This window comes from Calliphora vicina, chromosome 1, assembly GCF_958450345.1.
Source record: "Calliphora vicina chromosome 1, idCalVici1.1, whole genome shotgun sequence".
NCBI lineage: Eukaryota > Metazoa > Arthropoda > Insecta > Diptera > Calliphoridae > Calliphora > Calliphora vicina.
The window spans coordinates 157,222,421-157,241,587 of record NC_088780.1 but is presented as its reverse complement, the minus strand read 5'-3'; the positions used below and the strand labels follow the sequence as shown (position 1 = coordinate 157,241,587).

The 19,167-nt window shown below is 28.1% G+C and overlaps 1 protein-coding gene across 1 annotated transcript in view; it reads left to right on the top strand.

The window, feature by feature from the left end:
* Ptp99A (Protein tyrosine phosphatase 99A) overlaps positions 1-19,167 on the top strand; it is a 584,596-nt gene that overhangs the window by 522,555 nt on the left and 42,874 nt on the right. Inside the window, exons 9-10 of the mRNA XM_065503698.1 lie at positions 6,179-6,459; positions 14,269-14,385. Of these exons, the coding sequence (XP_065359770.1) occupies positions 6,179-6,459; positions 14,269-14,385 (398 nt within the window). The remainder of the gene's footprint in view (positions 1-6,178; positions 6,460-14,268; positions 14,386-19,167) is intronic.

Below are 19,167 nucleotides of genomic sequence, written 5' to 3'. Positions count from 1 at the left end.
TATTGTTTGATTCTCTTTTCAGAACTAAACATTTTCCGTTTAACTATTCAATCAAAATATGTGTTAAAAGTCAAAGGATACCAGAGGTTATTTATGACCTTTGATACTACAAGATCGGATTAGATATTAAAATGGCACATGCCAGAAGTGGTCACATAAGACCCTTTGACCTTTAATATAGGCAGTCAGATGATTTATTATTTGTTTCTCAATTTCAATTTGTTATATCATAACAAAGGGTGTTTTTTAAAAGCGATAGAACTTATGAAAGTGTTAACTGTCAAACGAACTGTCACACTGACGGATGGCTTCATACATTTGTGTGCACAATTTATAAGGAGTGGCCATAGAGCATTGAAATTTGGCACCGAGAATTATATGGACTAAATAGGAAATAAAATGAAATTTTATCAAAATCGTCCAAGCCCAACGCCCACTTCCGATGCAATCCAAATTGGTTTTTTCCCATAAAATTTTTCCTATCAAAGAAAAAGTCTGGATATTTGGTGCATACATTTTCAAAACAAACAAGTAAGAGAGCTATATTCGGCTGTGCCGAATCTTATATACCCTTCACCAAATTATACTTTAAAATAAATTTGTTTAAATATTTTTAGGTAAACAAAATTGAATTTTTTTTTTTAATAGTTTTTCAATTTTTTTAAAAATTTTTTTTTTAATTTTTAAATTTTTTTTTAAAACTAACTTATGTCAAAAAAATTCGGGTTAAAAAATATTTTTCCTGATTTTGACCCATTGTAGGTCCAACTTACTATAGCCTTATCTACATCGTTGCAATGGACTTTGAAATATCTATCATTAGATATCAATATTGTCTATATTAATGACTTAGTAATCCAGATATAGATCAAAAATAAATCAAAAATCGAGGTTGTCCCGGTTTTTTGCTCATATCTCCGTTATTTATGTACCGATTTTGCTGATTTTAAATAGCAAACTTCTCGAAAGCATGTCTGACAGAATTATTGAAGATTTGGATCCCGCAGATATCTGGGGTCTTCAGAAAATTGATTTCAGCAGACAGACGGTCAGACTGACAGACGGTCATGGCTTAATCGACTCCGCTATCTATAATGATCCAGAATATATATACTTTATAGTGTCGGAAATGAAAAATTTAGAAATTACAAATGGAATGACAAACTTATCAGGAAGGTGAAGGGTATAAAAAAGAACGCTTGCCAAGTTTCGCCCATGAAACCCATACATAGATAAGATTTTTTGATATTTCGTTTATTATTCGACCAAAAATTTTAAATTTTCATCGTGTTCCCAAAACTTCGTAGAACTTTCGATTTATTAAAATAACAGCCTGACTTTTTTTCCATGGAAAATCAAAAATAAAGTAATTTTTAGAGGCTTTTAGATTTGGGCTGATCTTCATAACGGTTTATGATATCCCCACATTTTATAAGTGCATATTTCATTTTTCAACATTTCTCTACAAAACTGCATCATTTGATTTTTGAAATTGAGTCGTGGAAAAATGGGGCTTTTGAAACCAAAATCCCTCTGCGTGTCATACTGCGATAATTTTTTTTAAATTTATGATCAGTATACTCTGGCAAATCATCATGAACAGCTTGAAGCTAGAACAACGCTACCAAATTATCCAAAAATCCAAAACAGATCCTACAGACTCCATTACATCCAGGAAAATGCACCGTTTAGTGCGGTTTACACGGACCTCATCGGACCTCATTTCTTCAAAAATGATGCCGGAGCTCGCGTTACGATCAATGGAGATCATTACCGCACCATGATCAATGATTTTTTTTTTTGAAAATATGGTTGACATCCGAGTGTGATGTAGTCCACAAAATGGCCCAAAATAGGACGTTCAAATTGCGCTTCGTCAAGAACTGCAGCGGTGGTGGCCATTACCCGAAATCATTTTCAAATGTTACTGCCATGTTTTGTATTATTTTTCTATTTAAAGTTCTATCGGGCTTAAAAAAACACCAACAATGCGAACAGGTGTTAAAGGACAAAGCATACAAATGACCTTTAATAACTAAAGTAGCAGGAAAATGATTAATGTTCGAAATAAAACAGATTTTGTGTTATTCACCCCTATCGGCAATAACATGTGAAATTTTGTTCCCATGAAATATTCATTTCCCTCGAAGGGAAAATTGCTATCGGGAATATCACGATGAACTTTACATTCACAATAGTTGATTTTGTTCGTAATAGCTGTTTATTGTTTACAAAATTCCATCTAAAAATTTCACAACAAGGGAAATTTTTTCACGTGAACAAAGTTGATGAATGAAAAAAGGAAATGGGAATATATTTCATGTGAAATATTGATTCGCGATAGGGGTGATTATTCAATGGAATTATTAGATCAGTGATAAATGGTCATAAATGTAAACTTATTTGAAATTACCTTTAGCACAGCAAGCTTAAAACAAATAGACTAATTTATCGCTTGACATATAGAAACAGACCTTTAAAGTAATTTTCAAGCCATTATTAAGATGAATGGTTACTTATTCGCAATTACCCTTAGTAACCTCATCGGTGAAAAAAGTATACTGAGAACCGCTACAAAAGCAACCTCGAGATCACAATTGCAGACCCAATATTCGTCTATGGATCGTGTGGTTAAACGCAATGCTCGGCGAGATAACAGGGGTAGAGATATGGAATAATCGCTACAAGGCATATCAACTGAAGGACCCCATAAATATAAAAATATAAACTTTGAACCAACAATTGCAAATATGGTCCGACTGCTACGTTTTCATGTTGTAAATGTATTACAGCTTATTCGCAAGCACTAACTTCTGCATTGGTGTAATAAGAAAGTAACGATATTGGTAGCGCATAACCTTGAATGCTAAACCTGTTCCTGGACAATATCAAAACTTAACTCCATAATGCAGATCTCCATCTTAGCTCTAAGATAACATGGCATATTATCAAAAACTTCTGAACTTCGCAAGCATTTGCTCGCACGAATAACAAACAAGGATGACAAGGAGAGACATAATCTTATTACCAATGGTAAATAATGGTCGGTTAGGTTAGGTTAGGTTAGGTTCCATGGGCAGCTACTCTTCAAGCAGCTCACTTGGGTCCATTCAAAACTGATCACATGTTGATAGCCATGTGGTAAACAGCAGGGTATTTATTATACGTCCGTTGTCTACAAGTTAAACCAACCAACCTGATGAAAGAGTAGATTCGTCTAAGACTCATCCTTGATAACTCATTAAAGCATGATAGGAATGAAATTCTGGTTTATCAGAGCCGGGAATTGGAAGAATAGGTGAGACATCGTCTCCTCCTCTTCTTCATTATGACAGCGCCTACAGTATTCATTGTGCCGTATGCCCAATTAAACAATGTCCTGTAATGAAGGAAACAATTAGCCTTATTTGATCACGACGAAATTTCATACGTAGATTCGTCCTGCTGGCATCATATACCAGCCAAGTAGCCCTCGTTATAACACAGGATGGCTCATTGGTCCACCTGTTTTGTGCAGTTTCATATAGTTTCTGCTGTACAGCCATCTTGCATCTAACAAGGGAAATACCAGAAAAGGGGTCGATCGCATCATCATTCATCATCCAATGCCAATTCATCTGCTATACAATTATCCTGATTTCCATCGTGTCCAGGCATTATCCTATAATGTCTCGCTATCTCATTAAGTGATACCCGGCATTCTTCAGTTATAGCGTAAACGGTCGCCTTGCTATCAGTATATAGCAAGAGTCGTACAGAAATTAGGTAGGTGAAGTAGGATTTTATCCCAAAGTTATCAATAAAGAAAACTCCACCGACCCTACTGCCCCTTTTTGAGCCATCAGTATATATCCTTATGACATCGTCTGGGGGGAAAAGTCCGCGCTGACATAAATCCCTATTCGGGATTATAATATGGAAATGCCTATTGAAAAAAGGTATTGCGATGCAGTAATCGACATTACTATGTATGTGCCCGTAGTAGTTCAGTATTTTAGAGTGCCCATGGTCTTTACCAGACCAAAGACCACAGCAGAGTTGAGAGCCATTTGTATCACCATGAAATGAACTGGTAACCAGTTCAAAATAGTAGACCAGTATAGCGACAGTCCTACGAATTCTTTCAACAGCCTTCCGGTGAGTAGCATTAACCAAGGCGTGCCACCACACCAATACTCTAATTGCCCTTTCACAGGAGTAGATGGCAACATAGGCCTTATTAATCCTGTTCTGAATATTTGGGTTCTAGGATTATCTTTTATGTAGAATAATGTCAAGGTACTTTGCATTATCCCTGATCTCAAGACTGATTCCATTCAGTCTAGGTGATCTAAAGTCATCGATCTGATACCTACTAGTGAAGATAACCACTCGAAATACTCCACTCACTCAGTGTACTTAATGTCGATTCCATATAACTAGATATTGTATCCAGAAATTGACCAGATATTAATACTGCAACATCGTCAGCATATGTGACTGTTTTGATCCTTCTGTTGTCCATCCGGACCAACTGGGTACTCATAGCCAGACTCCACAGAAGTGATGATAGTACACCACAACTTTTGAAACACTTATGCCACCTAGGGTAGCACATATGACTCTACTTATAACCGAGTATCTTTCCGACTAGCCGGCGTACACATAGATCAATCCAAAGTTCGTAAATCGCAGATAGGATGGCATCGGGCCTGACATTGTTAAAAGCTCCTCCAATATCGAGAAAGGCAACAAGTGAATACTCCTTATGTTATAGCGACTCGATTGCCAAATTGGCAATCAGAAATTTGTGGTTGCCTCTGACAGCGCAACTGAAGTTCGGTTACCATACATAATCGACCCATAAGATACTGGCTCATGCTCGCCACACTATTCCACTCACTGTCATCCGAACTTCGGTATGAACAATCCGATTTCAGAGCTCACATGTTGTATGATTGTGATTATGACAAGAACCCTCAATGGCATAGTTAAGATGACAATTGAATGAAATCACCAAGGCAGTAGAGAATGAGATAGATCCGCTAACATCTGGAGAAAGCAAATCGAAACCTAAGCAAGCTTAAAAGCAAATAACTGGGCCAAGGCTGCAATTGATGGCAAAGAACAGATTACAATGGTAGAATTTAGTTGGAATCAATATTTATTTACATATAAAGACAGTAGCTTTTAACAAATTCTTTTTGTCCCTGGTCACCCCATTCCCGTTCATTGTGGATATTAAACACACTAATACATTAATACTTAAGCAAGCATACAAACAAGCACAGCGCCACCACCACCAGCAACAATGTTCTTTTGGCCATTTTATCCTTTGACATTTCATTACGCTTATATTATCTGTTATTAATTTTGACCAAACCATTTTGCTGTCATTGGCCATTGTGGCCAATTGTTGTCAAACGTCGAAAGGAACGAACGAACCAACGGACGTTAAGAGAAAAGGAGCCATATTAAACAAGGCTGTTAAAATGTTTGTATGTAGTTTAACTACATAAATATTTGCAACAATAACAACTGCAACTGCAACTGCCACTACTATCACCATCTCTCTACACCATGATGTTCAACAACATTTAGTATTTATGTGAAAACAAGTGAAGCTTTCAGGATAACACACCAACACACAAATACAAATACTTCCATAAACAAAATGTTGTTGGTGGCGTTTTTCAGTTTTTTTGTTGTTGTCTTAAATGCTTTTATAATTAAAAATTGTTTGTATTAAAAATATAAAATAAAACAAAACATATTTTTGTTGTTATTTTTCTGCATTACGGTCACTGGTGGGGGACCCTGGTTTACAAAATTATTAAATATGAAAATTTAATGCAATTAAGGCTTTTAACTGATTAACCTAACGTAATAAGGCTGCAGTGGATTTTAACCAGAAAACAATACAAATATGTTGAATTATCGGCTTAAACAACAACAAAAACTTGTAATAATTAATAATAAAAAAACAGTAACACAGTTTATTTTACTATGAAATCAAAGAGTTTCTTCGAGGCGGTTTAAATTTTCTATAAACTTGGTTTAAATTATGGTTAAAACAAGAGATGTAGAAGTATAGAATCTCTATAAAAGAAACCAAGTTAGAGATTCTTTTCAAAAAAAAATTGTATATTTATTTTCATTCTAAAACTTGTTTCTTTATTCCATATTTGTTTTTTTGCAGAACCCTTCACTGAATACCGCATTAAAGTCAATGCCTTCACCACCAAAAACGAAGGTGAATCCTCGGATAAAATACTGCAACGCACCGATGTGGCGGGACCCAGTGCACCGATTATTGTGAATTTAACATGTCATTCGCAAGACTCGTTAACCATACGCTGGAAGCGACCCTTAGAATTTTATAATAATATTGATTTTTATATAATAAAAACAAAAATTATGGGCCAGGATACACATCGCGATATACGGATAAATGCTTCGGCTAAGGAATTGGAAACGGCGGTAAGTTGAATATTAAATTTTTGTTTGAGAACATGTGACTTACTTAGCAGGGGCATGATCGATATAGAAAGCAATAATCAAATTAGAAAATCACAATAAATTTTACCCGATATCGTATGCGATAATTCGGCACCAGGATATTAATTTTCAAATTCAGATTAAACTACATAAACTTGCAGTTAAATATGCTGCTTCAAATTACTTAAACCCAGTTCAAGTTGGTTTAAACTTGGGTTAAATTAAAGTTTAGTTAAACTTAAGTTTTAGATAGTTTAAGGAAAGTTGAATGGAAAAGAAAACAGAAAATTTGCAGTTAAATATGCTGCTTCAAATTACTTAAACCCAGTTCAAGTTAGTTTAAACTTGGGTTAAATTAAAGTTTAGTTAAACTTAAGTTTTAGATAGTTTAAGGAAAGTTGAATGGAAAAGAAATCTAATAGATTGTTTTTGCAAAGTTTATAGACAAAGAAATTCAAATTAAATAAGGCGAACATTAAAAATTCACTAAATATATTTAAAGATGACAAATAAATAATATTTTGTGTCTTAAACTTGGTTATAAAGGTTTAAATTCAAGTTTTAGCTAATTTAAGTCACAGAATTTTGTAAAATAACAGATAAAAGTAAAATGGTAAACTAAAATGGTTGAATTATTTGTTTTAGACAAATTTTAAAATAATTCAGCCTAACTACAAAAGCCTTAAAGATGATTTTAAGTCCATAAAGCTGACTATTATTTTAAATTTCGTACCATAAAACAAATTTCAAATATAATTTAAAATGTTGTTTTATTATTTCCAAAATAAAGCTTTTTGTTTTAAACTTTTATGTAAATTTTGTTTTTTTAATTTTTGGGTCAAAATCGGAAAAAATATTTTTGAACTCGAATTTTTTATAACAAAAGTTTTTTTTCGCTAAATAGTAAAAATCCAAAAAAAATCGAAATAAAAAAATTTTTGAAAAACAATTCGAAAAAAAAATGTTTTCCAATAAATTAAAAAAACAACTTTGAAAAAAAAATAAATTTTGTTTACTTAAAAATATTTAAAATTTTTATTTTGAAGTATAATTCGGTGAAGGGTATATAAGATTCGGCACAGCCGAATATAGCTCTCTTATTTGTTTCAAATAAACAAGAAGTTCTATTTTAAAATAAAATCGACTTTAACAAAAATTAACTTTAAAATTTCTTTCATAGTTAGGGTGATTATTTTTATAAAATTATTTTAAAATTTAAACTTAGTTTAAACTAAGAAAACTTTGTGTTAATTAATCCGAATATAACCAATATTTAAATATGATAAATTAAAAACATTTTGTTTCATAAACTCCAATTATTATATGTAGTTTAAACTCAGGTTAAACTAAAATGTAAGCTCGTTTAACTAACAAATTGTGTAAAATTTAAAATGGAATGGAAAAATTAAGAAAAAATTCCTATTTTTGTCCAACAAAATGTTCTAACACATCTTCTTTAAAACCTAAATTTAGTTTAGATAAAAAAAACCGATTATTAATCTTAATATTGAACGTTTTGACACATTATTTTTGCTATCACTAAGTTGTAGTTAAATTAAACCACAAAATGTATTGTGATTACATTTTTAATTCATATTTTTTTCATAAAATTTACATAAATAATTCTAGTTCGATAAAACGATTTTTTCAGTTTAACAAACAGGAAAGACATTATATCATTAGTTATACGGAGCTTTGTCTGTAAAATACTTATTATGTCTTAAGGTAATTAAATCTCTAGTTTAAGCTTTTTTTCAATAATAAGATGAGTACAGTTTAATGTAGAATGGTGAAATAGTTACACATTTTCAAACGTTTTCCATCTACCAACTTTTGCAGGCAAAAATATTTAAAAATTATAAATAAAATACTATTTATATCTTAAACTTGGTTTCAGATGGTTTAAACTTTAGTTAAAGCTAATTTTAACGGTAGTTCAAGTTAGTTTACGTAAGAAAATGAGTATAATTAATATCTAAATGCCATAATTAAAACCTTTCAAAAGATTATTTAATAAAATGATTTTTAAAAATATTTTTGTAAGCTTAAACATAGTTTAAACTAAGAAAACATATGTTTAACTAACTAGAATACTACAAATCAGTATAAAATATTTAAATATGACATAATAACTACTCCTTATGTCTTAAACTTGAAGTAAGCTAGCTTAAACTTTAGTTATAGAAAATTATAACTGTAGTTAAAGTTAGTTTAGTTAAAAAAATATTATATTTTCAATCTGAATGGAAGAATATTTACAACTTTTAAAAATTTGATTTAATATGATTTTACACAATTTATTATAAGTTTAAACTTAGTTTAAACTAAAAAAAAACTCTGACTTAATTAAAAAAAATATTATCATTCATTATAATATGTTTCAATATGAAAAATTAATGATATTTTATGTCTTAAACTTGATATAAGCTGGTTTAAACTCTAGTTTAAACTTAATTCAAATTCAAACTTAGTTTAAAATAAAAAAACTCAGATTTAATTAATAAGAATACTGCTAATCTATATAGAATACTTAAATAAAACCACTAAATTTATTTTTATGACTTAAACTTCCATTAAGCTAGATTAAACTTTAGTTTTTAATAACCTGGAAAATGTCCAAATAATTTGTAAAAGTTTATCTAAAAAAAGTTTTTCACCAACTATTTAAAAGTTAAGAAAACTGTGATTAAGTAATGAGAATACTATTAATCTATATAAAATATATAAAAATGCTTTAGTTTAATCTTGTCTAAGTAAAAACGGGGGTATAGTTTAACTTATAATTGTTTGTAGGCTTAAACTTAGTTTAAACTAAGAAAACTTTGGTTTAATTAGCCACAATACTACTAAACAATATTAAATACTTCTTAAACTTCCTTTAGTCTATAGAGAGGTGTAAAATTTCAGTTAGAATGTAAAAGTAATTAATTAGCATTTTTCAAAAAAATATTTTTGTAAGTTTAAACTTAGTTCAATTTAAAAAAAATAGAATCTAATGAATTTGTATAATATAAATCAATATATAAAATAATTCTTATATATAAATTGGCCACACGTTTTTTGTGGTACTTTTAAGTATGTTATTGTCCACCAATATTGATGAAACATACATATATGGTTTAAAAGGTTATTTTGTCTAGATATGCACAATATAAAAATGATTTAAAAATTCTTTCCATAAAAGTGGTAAAAAGCGTTTTAAAAGTGGTCGAATTTCGGTCACCAGGCGATCCTAGTAAAAATAGATTGTCTTAAACGTGGTTTATTATAGTTTAAACTATAGTTTATTCTAGTTTAAACTATAGTTTAAGCTAGTTTAATTAACAAGATTTGTGTAATTTAATATAGAATGTTAAAATAAACACATTTTTAAAAAATTTGTATTACAATAAAATTATATAAACTTTTCTTAAGTTTAAACTTAGTTTAAATTTTAAAAAACTCAGATTTTATTAAACAGAAGACTACTAATCAATATAAAATACACAAGTAAGAAAAGTGTTTTACTTGTTATAACTTAAACTTGGTTTTATATAGTTTAAACTTTAGTTTAAGCTAGTTTAAATAGTTTTAAAATGTATTTAAATAGTTTGAACTAAAATATTACAAATTTATATAATAAATACGCTCAATGCTCCTATACTCTACACACTTTGCCAATTTATATAGAAAATCATAAACAATAACTATGTATACACAAAATATGACTGTATCTAACTCACTTTGTAGCAAAAAATAAATACAGACGAGAAAAATGATTACGTTAAAATCTCATTCATCACTGAGTTTGGCCAATAACTTCCAAACACAATAACATTTTCAAGTTTATGCCCGTAGATGGTTCTAAAACTAAACAAAATTCGTCAACTAAATATTGATTAATACAATTTTTATGCATATCAAATCTATGATATACTATACAATTCGTGTAGATATTTATTTTATTTTTTTTTTTTTTGTTTATCCTAAAAACAAAAACTTTAGCAAAAATAAAAAATGTATTTATTTAAAAGTGTGTGTATGAATATGAGCTAAATAAAAAAAAACTACTACATAAACTTAGTTTATTTGTATATTGGAATTTATTTGAAAAAAAATGGTTAAAAAACTATATTTTTTAGAATTTTTTTTTATTTCAAAATCTAATAAAAAAAATATTTCGCAGAAAAAAAAAACTGTTGAAAAATCGAAAAATAAATACAAGTTTGCTTTTATTTGCAACAAGATATAAAAACAGCACACATACGTAATTCTACACATAAATACATGCACAAACTCACTCAGACATACACGAACAAAATATAAATTTCAAATGTCAATTTTTATTTAGTACTAGAGGAAAACATTGGAAACACATACAACAACAACAAAAATACAGAGCAACTTTTTTTACGAGAATTTTGGTTGATTTTTCTTTTTTGTTTGAGTAAATTCTGATTATAAACACAAGGTATGCATACGAGTAGTTAGTTGGAATAACATCGAATTGTACAGAATTTTTCTGTTAAATTTTGTTCGTTAGTTTTTTTTTATTAGAATTTCAAATAAAATTTACATACTTTCTCATGTATACACATATCCTTAGATAAAACTGTACTCTTACATTTGAATGCTTTGGAAATACAACACTTTTTTTTAGATATTTATGAATCTATCACAATATAAAACACGTTAGGAACATTTAAAAACCCACGATTTCCATGCAATGACAGCAAAGGAAATTCTGGTAAATGGAAGAAAAAATATGAAAAAAAAAGAGTGTTGTTTCAAAGTTTAAACTCAGCTTAAGCTAAGAAATCAACATAAAATATTGAAATGTGGCAAATAAATTACTTTATATGCCTTAAACTCGTTGTAAGACAGTTTAAACTCAGGTTAAATTTAACAAGTAGAAATAGAAAATACAAGTTTCGCTCATAAACCTAAGAAAGCTTGAGTTTAATTACCCAGAATACTACTAATTAATATAAAATAATTGAAGTTGTCAAACAAATAAATTTTTGTAGATTAAACTTGGTTTTCTCTAGTTTAAACTTTAGTTTATGCTAGCTTAAGTAACAAAATGTGTATAATTTAATATTTGATCTTCTCAAATTATGATTTATTGAAAAGACAAACAAAAATTTGTATGAGTTTAAACTTAGTTTAAACTAAGAACATTTTAAAAATACCACAGTTTAAACTTTAGTTTATGCTAACTTATATAACAAAATGTATATAATTTAAACCTCAATAGAAAAAATAATAAAACTGTTCAAATGTTGATTTAATAAAAACATCTTACAAACATTTTTATAAGTTTAAACTTAGTTTAAACTAAGAAAATCCTGATTTAATTAGAACAATGGCGCTAATCATTATAAAATAATTAGTGGTATTAAACAAGTTAATTTGTATGCCTTAATCACAGTTTAAGCTAGTTTAAACTTTAGTTTAAGCAAGTAAAAGTATAACATTGTTAATTTCTTAAATATGAATGGAGAAATTATTAAAACTTTTTAAAATATTCTTAAATAATATTCTTTAATAATAGATTGAAACTAAGAAAACTCTGATAAAGTTAACCAGAATATCACTAATCGATTTAAGACAATTAAAGATATCAAAAAAGTTATTTTTAATGTCTTAAGCGAGTTTAAACTTTAAACAATTTTTAACGTCCGTTAAAGCTAGTTTAAGTAACAAAAAGTGTAAAATTTAAATCTAAATGAAAAATGAATGACAACTTTTCAAAATTTTATTTAAGAAAATAAACTCATAAAACTTTTTGTAAATTTAAACTTAGTTTAATTTAATAAAAGTCCGATTTAATTAAACAAAATACTACTAATCAATATAAAATATTTAAAAATTATAAAAAATAACTTTTTATATCTTAAACTTGGTATCAGCTGGTTTAAGCTTTAGTTAAAGCAAATTTTAATGTTAGTTCAAGTTAGTTTAATTAAGTAAATGAGTATAATTAAAATCTGAATCCCATAATTTATACTACTAATCAATATAAAATATTTAAAAATTATAAAAAATAACTTTTTATATCTTAAACTTGGTATCAGCTGGTTTAAGCTTTAGTTAAAGCAAATTTTAATGTTAGTTCAAGTTAGTTTAATTAAGTAAATGAGTATAATTAATATCTGAATCCCATAATTTCAAAACATAATATAATAAAATGATTTTTAAAAATGTTTTTGTAAGCTTAAACATAGTTTAAACTAAGAAAACTTATGTTTAACTAACTAGAATAGTACGAATCAATAGAAAATATTTAAATATGGCATATTAACTACTTTTTATGTCTTAAACTTGATGTAAGCTAGCTTAAGCTTTAGTTATAAGAAATTGTAACTGTAGTTAAACTCAGTTCAAATTAAAAAATTATTCCATTTTCAATCTGAATGGAAAAATAATTACGAATTTTTTAAATTTGGTTTAATGTGATTTTACACAATTTTTTTGTAAGTTTAAACTTAGTTTAAACTAAGAAAATTCTGATTTAATTAAAAAGAATATTACCGTTCATTATAAAATGTTTCAATATGAAAAATTAATAACATGTTATGTCTTAAACTTGATATAAGCTAGTTTAAACAATTTTAATTTAAAATTAAAGCTATTTTAAGTAATCAAATGTTTGTAATTTAAATCAGAATGTAACAATTATTACAAAATTTTAAAAATTGATTTAATATGATTTTACACAAATTATTGTGAGTTTAAACTTAGTTTAAACTAAGAAAATTTATATTTAATTAAAAAAAATATTACGGTTCATTATAAAATGTTTCAATATGACAAATTAATAGCATGTTATGTCTTAAACTTGATATAATCCAGTTTAAACTTTAGTTTTAGCAAGTTTGAATTAAGGCTCGACGAAGTAATACAATGTTTATAGTTTAAATCAGAATGAAAAAAATATAACATTTTAAGAATTGATTCAAATTACACTGGGTTTTATTTGAGTTTAAACTGAGTTTAATCTGAGTTTAAACTGAGTTTAAACTGAGTTTAATCTGAGTTTAAACTATGTTTAATCTGAGTTTAAACTATGTTTAATCTGAGTTTAAACTAAGAAAAGTGTGATTGAATAAAATCAGAAATGAATTATGAATATGATAAATTAATTACATTTTATGTCTTAAACTTGGTTTAAACTAAATTAAACTTTAGTTTAACAATGTCAGTTAAACATAGCAATGCTAAGGGAGAAGTTACGTTCCGCAGTTTTTTCTCTTTACACAATAGTAACTGAATTCTACAGGAATATACCAATTGTTATCAAAATATTCTGCAAAGTCCTTGCATTTTGTATATTATTCATAGTTACAGGAAAACATTTATAAACCAGAAATTCAAATACAAACGAATCAACCAACATTCGCAGAAATAATAAATGGTTGTAAAACAACACAACAACCAACAGCAAATTTTTAAAAGCCTGGCAAAAGTTTATCTTTTTGATATAAACTCGACAGAAAAAAAAGAAAACTTTTTCCCTTTAAAAATAAAATAACAAACTAAAATAAAGGAAAAACTGATCGTTAGCACATATTCAAAACTATTAAATTTATACAAATTGTCAGAAAATTTTGTTGGGAAAAAAATTTAACATGGCGACAAATAGATAAAATACAAGAACTTTTTAAATGTTTTATAAAACAAAACTATAACAAATGTAAATAAATATTTGCAAATATATATAAATTTTTTTTATAGAATTTTTGTTTAATATTTATAGTTGTTTATAAATGTTTCACTACTAAGTTTGTTTATTTGTTTGTTTTTTTACAGATGATTATACAGAATTTAACCATGTATCAATTGTACGAAGTTAAAGTGGCGGCTGCTACTTTTAGCATTATAAATCCCAAGAAAATTATATTGGGTAAATTTTCGGATGGCAAAAAGGTGAGTGAAATTTATTTAATTTAAGAAATATTTGTTTTATTTATGTAAATTTAAAAAGTTAGTGAAAATTTTGAACTTCTACCCCTCTTTTTGTATGAAAACTGTAACTATAACTATTAGTTAACACATAACCAGACTTGGTGTTAATGGGGGTTAGGCAATTTATTTATTCAATAATGAGATTAATTTCTTAAATACTAAAATTAATTGCTTAATTTATGAATGCCAGTTTAAACCTTAGTTTAGGCATATTTAAACTAAAATTATACGAAATGTTTCTAAATAGAAAAATCATTAAAACTTAGTTTAAACTAAGAAAAGTTTAATTTAATTAAACAGAAAATGTTTAGATATGACAGATAAATTATTTTCTAAAACTTAGTTAAACCAAGTTTAAGCTTTTGAACACATAGTCAAATAATTGTTAAATAAAATAAAATGAATTGCTTTAGTTACAGAATTAATTACAAAAATTAATTACTTCAATTACAAACGTTTTATTTTTTGTTAAATCATTGATTAGGAAATAATTTATTTGTATCCAAACTTAAGAACTTGGAAATTTATTAAGTCTAATTGTAAAGTTTAAATATATTTAAATAATTCTTTAAAAAACTGCATTTCATTTAAGCTCCTATAGCGAAATTAATTTTGTTTGCATAGTTTTGACATTTAAACCCCCCAAAAAAAAGGAAAAAATACTTTCATTCTCTCTTGTCTAAATAGCATCCTACACAATCACATATAGATTCTCTTACAATGTGTGGAAACGTTATGCCGACATATTCAATTCTTTTGTATGGAAATTCTACAAAATAGGTTCATAAGTAAACGTTCGTTAAGTATCGAAAATGGCATATTTCTTGGGTCATTTGAGACACTGTTATTCACATAGCAAAAATAAGTTAATTGATTACTTTATATGTCCCAGGTAATCTAGCGTAGAGTCAATTGCCATTAAGTAGTCCACAAGAAGCTTTTTATTATCAGCCCAATTATGAATAAAAAATCCGCGGGAGTTTCCATTTGGATCTGTCTGTCCGTCCGTCTGTCTGTTGAAATCAACTTTCCGAAGACCTCAAATAACTTATATACACGATTCATACATCAATATCTCAGGAATTCTTTCGGCTCGGTTGCTGTTTAAAATCGAAAAACATCGGTCCACAAATGACTGAGATATAAGGAAAAAACCATGACAACCTCGATTTTTTACCTATATCTGGATTACTAAGTCAATAATATAGACAATATTGATATCTAATGATAGATATTTCAAAGACCTTTGAAATGACGTATATAAGACCATAGTTGGACTTACAATGGGTCAAAATCGGAAAAGATATTTTTAAAACCAAATTTTTTTTTTCACCAAAAGTTTTTTTTTCGATAAATATTAAAAACAATGTTAAATTTTAAAAATTAAAAAAAAACAATTTGAAATTTTTTTTACAAAATTTAAAAAAAAAAATTTGTTTACCTAAAAATATTTGACACGTATTTGCTATTTGCAGTGCAGAGGGAAGTCAATTGGTTACATTTTACATCCCAGGTAATCTGGAGTGAAGTCAATTGCCACTTAAGTGTCTCTAAGTAATCTAGAATGTAGTCTCTTTCATTTTCTACTGAATTTTTTTTTTGTGAGTAATTCGTACAAACTGGTTTTATACAAATTGTGTTGATATAACTCACATAGAGTTCATTTTCTCTTTACATAAGTCTACTGACATTCCATGTAACCTAGTGTGAAGTCAATTGTCACTTTAGGATCTCTAAGTAAACTAGAGAGTAGGCAGTAATTGTCACTAATGTCTGATCACTTGGCTGACTCCCGTTTATATATTTTGGGTCATCTGATATTATGCTCTTTGAAGTGTAGAGAGAAATCACACTTCATAACTATAATTTTAGCTACATTGTCTCTTTTTTACAAAAAATTAAAAAAAATTTAGTTTACCTAAAAATATTTGACACGTATTTGCTATTTGTAGTGCAGAGGGAAGTCAATTGGTTACTTTTTACATCCCATGTAATCTGGAGTGAAGTCAATTGCCACTTAAGTGTCTCTAAGTAATCTAGAATGTGGTCTCTTTAATTTTCTACTGATTTTTTTTTTGTGAGTAATTCGTACAAACTGGTTTTATACAAATTATGTTGATATAACTCTCATACAGTTCTCTTTACTTAAGTCTACTGACATTCCATGTAGCCTAGCGTGAAGTCAATTGTCACTTAAGGATCTCTAAGTAAACTAGAGAGTAGTCACTTTAAACTTTGGTAAAGTGTAATCCCTTATCGGCAGTAATTGTCACTAATGTGTGATTACTTGGCTGACTCCCATTTATATATTTTTGTTCATCTGATATATATACGTATATGCTCTTTGAAGTGTAGATAGAAGTCACACTTTATAACTATAATTTTAGCCATATTGTCTCTTCACCCACTGTCCCAAACATTCATATATTTACTTCACTTGTCACTTGCAGTTTTTTTTTGTGAAATTTGTGTTTTTCACTTCTGTTTTTTTTTACAAATTTTCATCATCAATTTTCTTCTTTAGCAAACATTCCCAAAATAGTTATGCCAGTAAAAACAAAGACGATGAAAAAAAAAATACAGCGACAAGCTGAAAGAAGTTTTAAAAATGATGTTGTAGACTTTGGATTTACTCATGGTAAATATACATGTAGTCATACAGTTGTATTTAAATGTATGCATTTGACATGTTTAAATGTAAGAGATATTATTTTTCATCTCTATACCATGGTTTTCTATTTTTTTCCCCCGACATACATCCATATTAATTCAAGTGAAAATGTACGTGAATTAGTTGCTGTCGTAAATATGTTGTACGTAAGAGTCGACTAAATGTCTGCTTGTTGTAAATTTATAATAGAGAAATATATTTCGAAAATATATTTAATAAAAATTACTAAGAAAATTGCTTAACTGCATGAAAAAAGGCTTACCATATAACACAAACGTATTTACATATTCTATAAATGGGAATTTTCACAACAAATCTTATGAAATTTTTCTATCAGCAACAATTAAATGAAAGGAGGCCGAGCAAAACTCCATTAACGGTGCAATTTTCTTTTTTTTTAATGTTTCAATGTCGCGTTCTGGTACCTAAATCATATAATCAAGTGACTGAAAATTTTAGTTCAAATCTAAATTTAGGGGCTTTAAGTAATAAATTACTATGAACATTTGATATTCAAAGTGTGTCGCGTTCGCTATCGCAAATGCTTCTTTTTTCAAAATTCAATGATTTTATTATTTTAACATGCTCATCTTGGATAAATAAAACGTGTGCCGGAAGAAGGAGTGAAGCTACAATGTGCGACTTGGGAAGAAACATAAAAAATATTTTGATAGAGCAGCTGAGAAGACACCGGTAAGCTGAATAGAAAATGGCAAATGCAAAAAACAAGCCGGTGAAAGTAAAAGGAGAAAAATATTGTATAAGACAGAAAAATGTATGCAATGGAGATAAAAGTTATGCTAAAGTCAAAATGGTTTGAAAAATTGGGAAAAGCAGTAAAGAAGGCAAAGTTATAAAAAAAAACTATATCCAGCCAATAAATAAAAAAACGAGGCCTTTATTGAAATCACTCAAAAATAATCCGTATAAAAAAACGTTAAGGGAAAATCTGTCGCGTGCTAAATCATGCAAGCATTGGGAAAATAAGTAAAGAAGACAAAAAATGTTGGTGATGCATAAGTCGCGTGCTAAATCGTGATAAATATTGTGAAAAATAATAGAATGCAAATATTTCAAGAAGCCGCCAATAAAAAAACACATTATTCTAATTTATTTTAAAAAAAAAATCACTTAAAAAATTTAAGCGGATTGAAAATCCGTAGATTTTTGCATTTTTGCCTTCTGGATCCAATGTTTATTGCTAACATATTGGAAGTAAGAAAACGATGAAATTCACATTTTGCATAAAAATACCTAAATATAGTGATACTAAAATGTTATCGGAAAATGGAGATTATAAATGTCGTGTGCTAAATCATACTAAAGTTTGTAAATGAAAAATGGCTGAAAATATTTCAATATGACAACTATAAACTGAAAGCTAAAAATACCTAAACATAGTGATATTAAAATGCTATCGGAAAATGAAGATTATAAATGTCACGTGCTAAATCTTACTTAAGTTTATTAAGGAATAACGAATGAAAATATTTCAATATGACGACCATAAACTGAAAGGCACATTGTTCCACTTTACTGTAAAAATTTGGACATTTTTCATTATTTCAGATGTAGGCGTAAACGAATTATATTTTCTGTAGCATTCTTGATCCCCTATTAATTTCATATATATTTTAAACGATAAAACCTAACTTTTGCCTAAACATATTGTTACAAAAATGCTAACGAAAAATTTAAATTACAAATGTCGCGTGCTAAATAATGCTAAAGATTGTGAAAAACTAAATAATGCAAATATTTCAACATTCCAACGATAAACAAAAAACCACATTATGATCCAATTCACAGATTTTTGGAAATGGAAATTATAAATGTCGCGTGCTAAATCATATAAAAGTTTGTAAAGTAAAAACGAATGCAAATATTATAACATGACAACTATAAACTTAAAGCCACATTATTCCACTTTGCACATTAAATTGGAGATTTTTGCATTTTTTCAGATGCATTCGAAAATGAATTATATTTTCTGTAGCATTCTGTATCCCCTTATTTATAGCTAAAATATTGGAAACAATAAAATTACGAAACCTACTTTTTGCTGTACTGAA